The sequence below is a fragment of the Wasmannia auropunctata genome, unplaced genomic scaffold (genome assembly GCF_000956235.1).
Source record: "Wasmannia auropunctata unplaced genomic scaffold, wasmannia.A_1.0 LD334739.1, whole genome shotgun sequence".
Lineage (NCBI taxonomy): Eukaryota > Metazoa > Arthropoda > Insecta > Hymenoptera > Formicidae > Wasmannia > Wasmannia auropunctata.
Genome location: NW_012028151.1, coordinates 6,394 through 18,248, shown reverse-complemented (window position 1 = coordinate 18,248; position 11,855 = coordinate 6,394). Strand labels below are relative to the sequence as shown.

At 37.4% G+C, this 11,855-nt stretch overlaps 1 protein-coding gene across 1 annotated transcript in view; it reads left to right on the top strand.

Moving 5' to 3' along the window:
* LOC105458031 (neogenin-like) overlaps window positions 1-11,855 on the top strand; it is a gene marked incomplete at its 3' end in the record, with an annotated part of 38,380 nt that overhangs the window by 21,053 nt on the left and 5,472 nt on the right. Inside the window, exons 2-13 of the mRNA XM_011703050.1 lie at window positions 5,847-6,012; window positions 6,643-6,782; window positions 7,787-7,954; window positions 8,058-8,183; window positions 8,274-8,436; window positions 8,514-8,641; window positions 8,716-8,875; window positions 8,972-9,087; window positions 9,377-9,776; window positions 9,872-10,148; window positions 10,236-10,442; window positions 11,258-11,261. Of these exons, the coding sequence (XP_011701352.1) occupies window positions 5,847-6,012; window positions 6,643-6,782; window positions 7,787-7,954; window positions 8,058-8,183; window positions 8,274-8,436; window positions 8,514-8,641; window positions 8,716-8,875; window positions 8,972-9,087; window positions 9,377-9,776; window positions 9,872-10,148; window positions 10,236-10,442; window positions 11,258-11,261 (2,055 nt within the window). The remainder of the gene's footprint in view (window positions 1-5,846; window positions 6,013-6,642; window positions 6,783-7,786; window positions 7,955-8,057; window positions 8,184-8,273; window positions 8,437-8,513; window positions 8,642-8,715; window positions 8,876-8,971; window positions 9,088-9,376; window positions 9,777-9,871; window positions 10,149-10,235; window positions 10,443-11,257; window positions 11,262-11,855) is intronic.

Here is an 11,855-nt window from a genome sequence, read left to right as displayed (position 1 = left end):
TCCCTAAGGCTGGAGCAACAAAATTCGGATTAGAGCAACTAATTAGCAACAAAATAGCACTAAATTTTTGACTAGTTCCGAACTTAATTTGCGATGGTGGGGGGTCCAGCTTAATAGGGGTGTTTATTTATACTCCAATGTAGTTTTGATTTTTGAATCCTTGGAAGTGCAACCAAAATTGAAGGAAATACAAACAAATACAAATGATTCTCTTTTAAATAATATTAAGTTGAATACCTTGTATTAGATTATTTATTATTTTTTAACCCTTTAAGGTATAAACAGAACAAAACGTTACAAATCAAGTATGAATTAACTGTATTATAAACTTTTATTTCTTAAAAAACTGGGCATCAGATTCATATTAGTCATTCATTCACTCAGACAAAAAAGTAATAGTACCAATTGGAAATTTGTAGAGAAATATTGCAATTACAGTATATCGCAATTATCGAACCTCTCGAATGCTAAGAAAACAAATAATAATTTGAATTATTTGATTTATCGAAGTTTCAAATTTTAGAAATGTTATTCCTTAAGATTTAAGTTTCTGTGTAGATATAAATAAAAGAAAAGGGAAATTAGTAAAATATGATTAAAAAAAAGTTTTATAATTTTTATTTTTATTTTTTTCATTTTGTTTTTCACAATAAAATCTTGTTAGTATGTATAGATTATGTTTTTAAATAACATACAAATCAATATCTTTGCGAAAAAAATGAAATAAAATATATGAAAATTTTAAATTGTATATGTTTTTCTGCTTGTTACTGTATGTAATATTTCAGTTCTTCGGTCTCGTTGTTTTTTTTTATATTTTACCTTTTTTCGTATACTTATAATCTTTGCGCTCGATCTGGAATATTTTTATCTCATTGTAGTGACACAATTCAAGTGATGCATTGGCCATGTTCAGCAGAAGAAGTCAGTTCAAAGTGCTTTGTAAGTGCTTTGCGCGCTGATTGAATTATACTTTTAAATCTAGGGAATAGTTCCTCATCTCAGCGAAGAAAATAGTTACAAAATAAAAGTTCCGCTAAACGCGGCCGCTATTCACGGCGAAATAATTCACAGCTCGCGCAGCGAGTGAATTTGGTGAACCACAGCATCGGTGATCGAAGAAATTCTCGTTAATTTTTCCGTTGGCACGATGGAAAATGCGTTTGATCGGCACGAGGATCGGGTCATCGTCGAACCACGGAGGGATCATAGGGGGAATCTCCTCTCCCGCACACCCGAAGGTGACAGACCACCGTGAGCGTGAAACTGTAACCCAATAACCGCCGCCAGTGGCGCTCAATCGATTATTGATACGAGAGCGACGGTACCTCGCTTCGAGAGGGCTTCTCATCACTGATGCTGCGGTTACGGGGAAAATGTTCGCCAATTGGAGCTGTAATCCAATAATTCGCTATCGATGGCTTTCAATCGGCGATCGAGCGCGGCAGCGTTTCCGTGGAGCTCAAAATTATTTCATTGCGGGGAAAAAAATGTTTCTTTTTTTTCCTATTTCGAAATGTTTATACTACCTAGTAGAAAAACCGGGAAAACCTGGAATTTTTAGGGGATTTTCTTTTTATTCTTGAAAATCAGAGATTTTAATGGAATTTCGGTACTCAGAGAAAGAGTGTCTTAAAAATCGCCTTTTTTTGAGCTCCCGGTTTTAGGACTGTGTGCCAAATGATACTCTATAATGAGACATTAATCACAAAGAAGTTTCAAGTTGAGGTGACAACTGTTAGAGTTAGGAGGGGGGAGGTGGAATCAAAATTTATTACATTGATCAATGCTAAAAGTTTTCTGCAAAAGGAGAGTGGTTTCGCGTAGATTTTGTGATACTGAAAACGATGCTGCTCTTAGAATTTTGTCACATTTTATTATGTCACATTTTTTAGAAAAATGGGATTGAATCCCTTAAAAAAACGTTTTTCGCAATTTTAAAATATCGCAGCGGATGAACCTGATGCAGGTGAATAGTTTCGTAATAATGGAGATACTTGGGCTCGTACAATTAAACTTTCATTTAAGAAGTTTTTTAAAAAGTTTTTTGCATATTGGGTTCATCCGATGTGATTTTTTAAAAATTGCGAAAAACGCGTTCTTTAAGGGATTTAACCCCATTTTTCTAAAAAATGTAACGTGATAAACAAATTCTGAGGTCAACATAGTTTTCAGCGCTCCGAAATCTACGAGAAATCACTCTCCTTTGTAGGAAACTTTTAGCATGTCGATCAGTGTAATGAACTTTGATTCCATCCCCCCCCCCTCTCTAATTCTAATAATGGTTACTTCAACCTGAAGCTTCGCTGTGATTAATGTCTTATTATAGGATAGGTATCATTTGGCATACAATTCTGTATTTCCTAAAATCGAGGAATGCAGAATGGTCAATAATAGGTCAAGCAATAAGTATGGCATACATTCACGTACATTCTAGCGTTTTTCGAATTTTTTTTATAAAAAAACCAGGATGCTTACAGCAGAAGAGAATAAATAGCTCATTGATACTACTATATTGCAGTGAGCCTCTCTTCCTTATCCTATAGGTTTCGCTGGCTTCGCACAGAAGAGAATAGATATGATCTCATGGAATCCTTGTTTTGTACTAATTTACAATATACGGTTTGTTTGCGTTATTTACACTCCAATTTATTTCAAAGTTGCATAAATTAATTATTTAATCTTACTTGCAAATTCAAAAAAATTATCTGAAAAATTCGAGAAATCTCAGAGGGAACTTTTTTTACAAGATTTCACGATAAACACTCTGTCCTTTTTGTTTTTTAGACCGCGAATAAATGCGAAACTCGTTTCCTCCCACGTATAAGATCGCCGGGCACGGAAAATCGGTATACGAAATCCCGTCGGAGTCGTATACCGGTTTCGCGTATCGGTTGCGTGTATCCCCGTTTCTCCATTTTCTGGAGAGCGTGCCCCGCTTAATCGGCGCTACACTAATCGAAGATTATTATCGATTACTCGACCTTGCAATTATCGTACCGTTATAATCGATAATTCGACCTGTTATTCCTCGTTTAAACGCGCTCACCGAGGAGGTTTTCATCGCGAGTTTTTTTCCCCTTGCGCCGCGCGAGATGTCTGTAATAACGGTGCCCGATATGCCCGTCGCTCGGTGCGATATTCCGATTAATCGGCCGCAGGTATCGTTTTTCCCCGATAAAGAAACGGCATGGTTTATAATCGGAGGATGCGTCGTCTAATCGAAATGTTTCGCGGAAGCGAGAGCGCGGCTTCTAGAAATATTGCGATTAACGCGCGACAGGCAACACGCGGAATTTCTCACGAATATTCCGGCCGCGTGCAGGAAAGGAAAAAAAAGGATCTAACGCCTCTTTAAAGGCTACTTAACCTCGACCTTGAGTCTACACGGAATTACCGGGTAAAAATGATGATGCGTATGCATTCCGTTTCCCGACGACGTCGGCTCTTTTGCGTTGTCGGTGTTTTTTCCCTCCGCACTCCGAGACATTCCCGGAGCGCGGAACGTTCCGCGTGCACGCGCGCGCACGGATGGCATTATTTTACGGCGTTACATTCCGAATACCGAGGAGATGATATGATACATCCTACGCGCCTCGAGCGTAAAATTTTTAACGCGCGGCATCGCCGGGATATAAAGGCAGGTGGCAGAGAAAAAAAAGTGGCGATTAGGAGGCCGACCTCCTGAAGAAAACCGAGACCTGAATACTCGGACGTTTTTGTTCCGAGGATCAAGGACCAAAAGGTTGCGACGTTAGTGCAGTCTTTCAGCACGCCGCGATTAAAGGCAGAACGTTGGAATAATATCGCGTCGTGCGTTTCGTTGCGTACGCACGTTTTTAGAGAAGTCCGTACGCTCGCGCGCTGCGGTAGATGGTCGCAGGGAGAATTCCAATTTCGTCACGCGCGCCGCGCCGTTCGAGGCGATTTCGAAGCGCGATACAATAAATAAAACCTTCGTGTTTCCGCCTCTCGGCTCCCACCTACGTCGCAGTAAAATGGAAATCGCACGCGCACTGCGCTCTTTTTACATGAATTTTTGGAGAATATTTCAGGACAATTCTCCCGAAGTGCAGCTTTCAATCGTTGAAATTTAAAATAAAACTTCTGTACTTGTACACACACATACACACACACACAATTTTTATTGTATAAGAGTCGTAAAAAAATAAATCGAAGAAATGCTATTCAGAGTTATCTGCGTAAAGTCCCACTTTTCAGTTTTTTATTTTATTTCTTTTTATTTCTCTTATTTTTTAATTTTTTTCGGATTCTTTGATTTAAAAATTGACTTTTTTTTGTTAATGAATGAAAATAATAAAAAGAATAATGAAAGTAATGTATATAATCACAATAATTTAAATATATAAAAATACATTTAAATAAATTTTTAAATATATAAATTAAATATAAATTTATTTGTATACAAAAATATAATACATGTAGTATATAATAATTTATTTAGATCGATAAATATATTGATCTAAATAAATATATCTATATTTGTAATGATACTTTAAATATTAGAATTTTATTAAAACAAACTTTACCTAGAAAATTAATTGAAAAATATATTTTGGAATCCCTCAAGTAACAAGACGTCAAATGACGGTTCAGTATTCTTATTGACGTTTTATTGACGTTAAAGACATTATTAAGACGTCACCTTATTACCTTGGGCCATTTGATTCCTCATAATATAAAAGTTTTTTTTACCCATTAAATTTCGCATATAATCTGAAAATTATCGATTTAACTTTTGTTATTTATTAAGAACAAATCTATTATAAACTAGTAAAAAATTTCTAACATTTTTTAAAATAGCATAATAATTATAAGTTATGGTTATGCTGTGTCTCTTCTGGATTTATCGAGCCACATCTAAAAAATTATATTTTTTGTAAATAGAATTGATATGTAAAAATGAAGGTATGACATATTTTTTGTAACCATCGCGTGTCGGCCGATAAATAAGACATATTCCAGCAAAGTTATTATTTAGACAATGTGGATGTCTTCCCAGAATATTTCCCATTTACATTATTGTACCGTTGAAAGATATCGAGGTAATCTTTTGGAAAGGAAGCAATCATTTCGAGGAGCGATTTCTCGCCTCGTCGCCTGTAAAAATGCGCCGCGCACGGGGCAGCCTTTCTCGTTTTCCTCTCGTCTCCTTTTTCTTCTTTGTTGCGGTCAATTCGCGATGTTAAATCGTCTCGTATCGCGATAGCGCGATCGCGCTAAGGGATCACGGGGAAAAACAGAAACAAAGAGAGAGAGAGAGAATTCAGGCATTTGGCCGTCTCTCGCTATAAGCTGGCAGGCAGGCAGGCAGGAGCGTCCGTTCCTATATAGGGTGGACGACCCTTTGTTCGTATCGTCCCCCGCTTCCTTTCCTCCGCAGCCGGTTCCCCTTTCTAGACGAACCATCCGATACGCCGCGGCTCTTCCTCCTCCGCCCCCTTTTAACATCTACACCCCCCTAACTAACGCGCGTTGTGCACGAATGGGTCGCGAGACGCACAAAACAGTGGGGTTCCGAAATTCGATAGTGCAATAACGCTGCTTCTAACAGGGGGTACTCCCGGGTAACTCCCGGGTGTGATCGTTAAACATCCCCCTTCACAAACACACTGGGAAGTTTTTCTCTTCCTCCCCCTCCTCTCCCCCTTGGGATATCGTCGCGATTCTTATCCGGAAGCGCGAATTGCTCTATGTGACAAATTGAATTTCGACTCGCGGAGGGACGGTAGAGATTCTCCCGTTGCCAAAATCTCGTTATACAAACGAAATGACGGTCGTTTTCTTCCGTCATTAATCTTTTTTTTCTTCTCTTTTCTTCTCAGTCAACGCGGGAGGCTTGGACTTCATCATCGAGCCGCGGGATGTGGTGGTGGAGCAGGGAGGTCCTGCGAGGCTGGACTGCGAAGCGAATAGAGACTTCGGGACGCCGAGTATACACTGGCGCACGGACGACGGTCAGCCGATTACGTTTATCGGGGACAGTTATCGGTAATACGCGTGATACATCTTACGTCTCCCGTTTCTATCAATGTAGATTAACTTTAATCTTTTCTTAACTTAATGCCCAATTCTTAGAACTAAAGAAAGATAAAAAGTAATAACAAATTAACTAGGAAACTAAAGGCCAAAAACGAGCAAATTGTAACTAGGTGTTATCTTATTATAGTTTAACATTGCATGTTAAGATGTACAAAAATTGCGGCACCGGTTTCGATTATAACTTCAGTCATCTTCAGCCGCAAGCTCTAACTTAAAATTAAATTTAAATTAGAGTTTGCGGGTCTGAAGATGATTAAAGTTATAGTCGAAATCGGTATCGCGATTTGTATAATTAAATTTTTTGTATATCTTAGCATGTAAAATATAGCATGTTGAAATATTAATAAGTAAGATAACGCCTAGTTACAATTTGCTCGTTTTTTGGACTTAGTTTTTGTTCCTAGTTAATTTGTTATTATAATAACGAACCGCATTCATTAGATTTTTAATAAAAAGTAAGTTAAGCTGAGAGTTCATAGCTAATCTACATTGGTTGAAATAAAAATTTAGGAGAGATTTCCTCGATTTGCTACGACCCTGCGCATCAGTCTGACGGAACGATGCCCTTTTTTTTTGTAGATCACAGCTAGCGAATGGATCCTTGTACATAAGTAGCGTGTACGCCGGTAGTGCAGAGTTAACCGGAAGTTATCAGTGCTTAGCTTCCATAGACAATGTCGGAGCGATTGTCTCTCGGTCAGCCACAATCAAACTAGCAAGTTAGTATATATCTTCAGATCCTAACGTGTAATACACGTGCTTGAAGATGCCCTGAGATAGATTATGCTTGATGCCACTTTGATGCGAAAACGAATACTTTTTGAAGCGTTAAACATAATTTCTTGAATTTTTAGTCATCTTGAGATGTTGTGATTCAAGAAACTCTAACAAAAAATTTATTTGCAATGTGCGCTTTTAAATATTGATCTTTGGACAATTTTTGTTGTTTAAGTTTTTGGACGTTTTTATAATTTTTAACTTTTTAAAATCTTTTACAATCGCTTAACCTTTAAAATCTGTTGTTACAAAATGGTAAATAGTGGAAAGCTCATTTTTATCTAGAAATTCTTTATAAATATTTAAAATTTTATAAAACATAAGATTAATTAATTTATTGTTTTATAAGGCTGTAAATACTGCGTTTAACACATTTTGTGTTTTTTATATTGTATGTATGTCGAGAGAAAACTTTGATTTCTCCGAAACAAGGTTTGGAATATATGTATTTTGAAGCCTTCTCTTTTGAAAAAACAAAATTGAAACATTGAAGCAATTGAAATATTGAAAAAAAAATCTGAAAGCGGATTCTGTTTTCGGAGTCGCGCCGGATTTTTTATCACTTTGTCGTTTTACAGTTATTTTTTTTTTTAAACTACACAATATTTGAAGAACGCCAAAAAGTTAATAAAAGTTAATATGCAGTATATTATATGTTAATAATAAAATATTGAATTTTTTGTGTAATTAAATTATATTGTTATTAAAATTTTAATATTTTGTAGTAAAAGCTAATATTTAATAATGTACATCTCCAAAAATGTTGTGCAAATATTGTAAATATCGGATGCAAGATAATCTTGAGTTTCTCGAGCTACAATATATTTCAGGACGATTAAAATTGCAGCAGCGAGTAAGGCATAACTTTCTTCGCTCCGAAAAGTGATCGCTCACTCTTCCGACGGTAGCACTTATGCGATGAATATAACATTTACTTTTTTTAAAGGCCTCCCCGGCTTTGAAAGAGAACCTCAGGACACCATGGTTTATCCGAGACAGATTGCATATTTGAGTTGTGCACTGCCGGCTTCCTCGAGTTTGTTGAAGATACAGTGGCTAAAGAACGAACATCCTTTAGTACTCGATAAAAGTCGAATGACAATTCTGCCGTCAGGTACGATCGGGATTTTTACGGCGTTTTTAATTATTTTAATTAAGATTTTCTTGCACGTTAATTACCATCATTGGTATACTTTATCTCGCTGGCTTTCCCACAGGCGCGTTGGAAATCAACGATGTTAACTATCACGACGTAGGATCGTACAGATGTAACGCTAGCGGCTACGGCCAATATAGACTGAGCAACAAAGCACAATTAGGATTATTATCTAGTGACGGTTTCGGTAAGCCTTGTTACTGAGCAATAACACAAGTTAATCGTCGACGAGGTAAATTCGTCAACACAATCAAATTCATATCTTCCGATCATACAGATGAGGGAAACAGCGCTCCGGTATTCATCGCACAACCTTTGCAACAAGTAGTCACCGAGGGGTCCGACGTGACCCTGGAATGCGCTGCCAACGGCTTTCCGAAACCGGCGATTTATTGGCTTAAAGACGGCGTTGCTCTCGACTTGATGTCACACGACTCCAGGTATATTGATTAACTTGCAATGCCAACGGGATATGAATCCGATATGTAGTATTTACGAAAAATGTATCTGCTTCAAGATATCGCGAAGTCGCAGCCTCTAGTCTCATGATCACGAGTGTCAAAGAATCGGATCACGGTTCATATCAGTGTCGCGCGGAGAACATGGCCGATTCTCTGGATGCAGTTGCTGAGTTAATCGTGCAAGGTATTTGCGGCGATTTTATTATCCCCGCCCTGATCGAAAATACGACGCTTTAATTTAATTTAAACTCCTCACAGTTCCGCCAAAGTTTGTAAAGAAGCCGGAGGATAAAGTGGCGAGTGCGAGACAAGATTTAGAATTCGAATGCGAGATCTATGGAAAACCGGAACCGAAGATTAACTGGCTGAAGAATGGCGAGCGTATCACGTTGAGCACATACTGGCAAATTGTCAATGGGTGTGTTTTTTGGAAAATCTTACGTCGTTGAAGAAATTTCGTGAAATCACGTTTAACAAGTTTTTCTTCTAAACCTTTCAATATTTCCATTTCCAGACACAATCTGAAAATCAATGGACTGTTACCCATAGATGCAGGGATTTTCCAGTGCGTGGGGATGAATCCTGCTGGTAGTGTTCAAGCCTCGGCGCGTCTCATAATTAATCAGCCCAGTGAGTTTCGCGAGATAAAGTATAGATAAAACCTTCTTCCAACTGCATACACTGTTTTGTTTTATAACTTTTGTTTTATTTTAAAATATTTGTTAATATTTATTTTGTTAATAAATACCGTTTTTTTTTATTTTGTTTCTTTATAGTTATGTTATGTACATTTTTAAAAATTATATTTTTTTACGTTTATTTCTATTTGAAATTTTAATTTTATCTTTATTTATTTCTTTCCCTCACGTGTTTCCCTCGTTAATTAACTGTTCTGCATGCTAACGTCTCACGTATGCAGAGGAATCGGATAAAACAACTTCCAAGACAGTTCCTAAAAAGAAATATTTGCGGCAACAGTTGTATAATAAGACGTGGCAACATCCGAGTACTCTCCTAGGACATATTTCATCGGGCAAATCGAGTCCGCCGCTTTCGATAAGCCCCTCCGACGATCCCGCGGATCTCCTGCCGAGCTCATTTAAGTATCCTAATCCCCTTTTCGATCCGGAATCCCGTTTTGTAGATGATACAGATATCCTGGAAGCGTTCGACGGGGGTGGCGTACCCTCTCCGCCGAGGAACTTGAGCCTCGTCATTGTTACCGCGAGATTCGTCACGCTACGCTGGCAGGAGCCGGACAACGCAAACAGCGACACCCTTAATTATTTCATACATTACAAACAAGAAGGGGCCATGAGGTAATTATTATTATGGATGTAAATCGAGGATATGAGTAGCAGAGGAATAGAGCGAGTACAGAAAATGACCAAAAACGTTCGTCTGTTCGCGATAGGGAGAGAGTTGTCAACACGCAGCAGAAACTGGAAGCCATGATACGCGGTTTACAGCCCAGTATGACGTATCAGTTCCACGTAGTCGCGCACAATTCTCGGGGGAGCAGCGCTCCTAGTGAAGTATTACAAGTTACAACGCTGATAGAGGCCAACGTTCCTGGACCTCCGATGAATCTGGAAGGCCACGCGACAAGTAGCATGAGTATTACTCTATCATGGGAGGAGCCGCAAGTTATTAACGGCCGAATATCCAAATATATTATTACATTTATGGAGGTATATAAACATTTTTTTTTGCAAATTGTAATTGTTGAATTGATGATTACCGACTGTCCCGATGTTCAATTTTGTGTACGTTCTCAGGGTGACGGAGAGGAGATAACGCGTGAAACTACTAGTACAACGTATGAATTGGTAGATCTCGTGCCTTATACGGAATACAGTATTAGAGTTCAAGCGGTCAACGAGAATGGCCCGGGCGCGTTCAGTAAGGATATCGTGATACGGACTCACAGCGCACAACCGACGCAACCGCCGCATAACGTTACCTTAGAAGCAGCTAGTTCAACGGTAATAATTCATCTATAATATACATTATATACATATAAATAATATACATTATAAATAATAAATAAAGAGGAGTCAATGGCCAAAAACATGCAAATTCACAGGTGTTAAATAATTTATTAATCAATTTTCTAACATAAAAATACAAAACGAAACTAGTTTCGATCTTAGACTTTCTTAGTCGCATTAATAATTTAATCTTTAAATTCTGTGCATTTCATGATCACTATAACTCTGATGTACAATGATAATGAAACATAAATAATTACCGAATCGTATAAGTAATCGGATAAAACATAATAATTAATAATAATTAATAAATAATAAAACGAAATCACCGAAAACGGAGTCATGTGTGTAAAGCGGAGATCTCAACGATATGGAAATAAGCAGCATTTCTTGTAATGTACATCGTATAAGCAGTTCTTGGGAATCCTAAAATGGTTACATTTGTTGTTCCGTAAATTGATTGGAGAAATTATTACATCAAGTATATTAAGAGTCTCATGTCCGATTCTAACGATGACACAATGTACGCAAGTCGGTGTTAAGTAATGAAAAAAGTTCAAGTAAGGATCGAAACTAGTTTCATTTTGTGTTTCTATGTTAGAAAATTGATTAATAAATTATTTAACACCTGTGAATTTGCTCATCTTTGGCCGTTGACTCCTTTTTATTTATTGTATTAGAATAACGAGTCGCGCATGACCTTTATTTATTATAAATAATGTTTTCTAGACAACATAAAGTTTACAAAATCGAAGCATAAGATGCCTTTAAGACGTCTTTTTATAACTCTCGCAAAAATGTTTTTTTAGATAGGTTCTATCTTATCTAGGGTCTTTAACCCTAGATACACACTGGGATTCGCGGGATCCCAGCGAAACTTTCTCGGTTTGGCATTTCTGAAATTAGAAGGAGAGGGATATTGACGTAAAAAAAGTTTGGAATCTCCTCAGTAGGAAGACGTGTTGACGCGCGGCAATCGTCGCTCAATAACCGAGCAGTGAACAGTGAAGTGAGCGTGGGTTTCCTGGGACTGCTTGCAGTTTTGTTAAAAAATTAAAATATTGGATCGCCAAATTTTTTTGTTGCTATTTTAAGTATGCCCTTTTAGAATTTTCAAGGATTTTTCAAATCGGTCTATAAACAAAAGAGATATGATTTTTTGAAAAAAAGGTATTAAATCGAGATTTTTTCGCGTTTTTGAACTTTTCTTTTTCTTTGAACCCATATATCTTGGAGCTTCTTAATTCTATTGACTTTTAAACATTATGAGCTTGTTCCTTGGTCGATTCTCTATTGATTGAAAAAAAATTAATTGAAATATGTCCATTTTTACTAGAGTTACAGTAATAAATATGGATGGGGTCTCCGGGACCTCATTGTGTATACGATGTCGTCAAAAAAACAGTG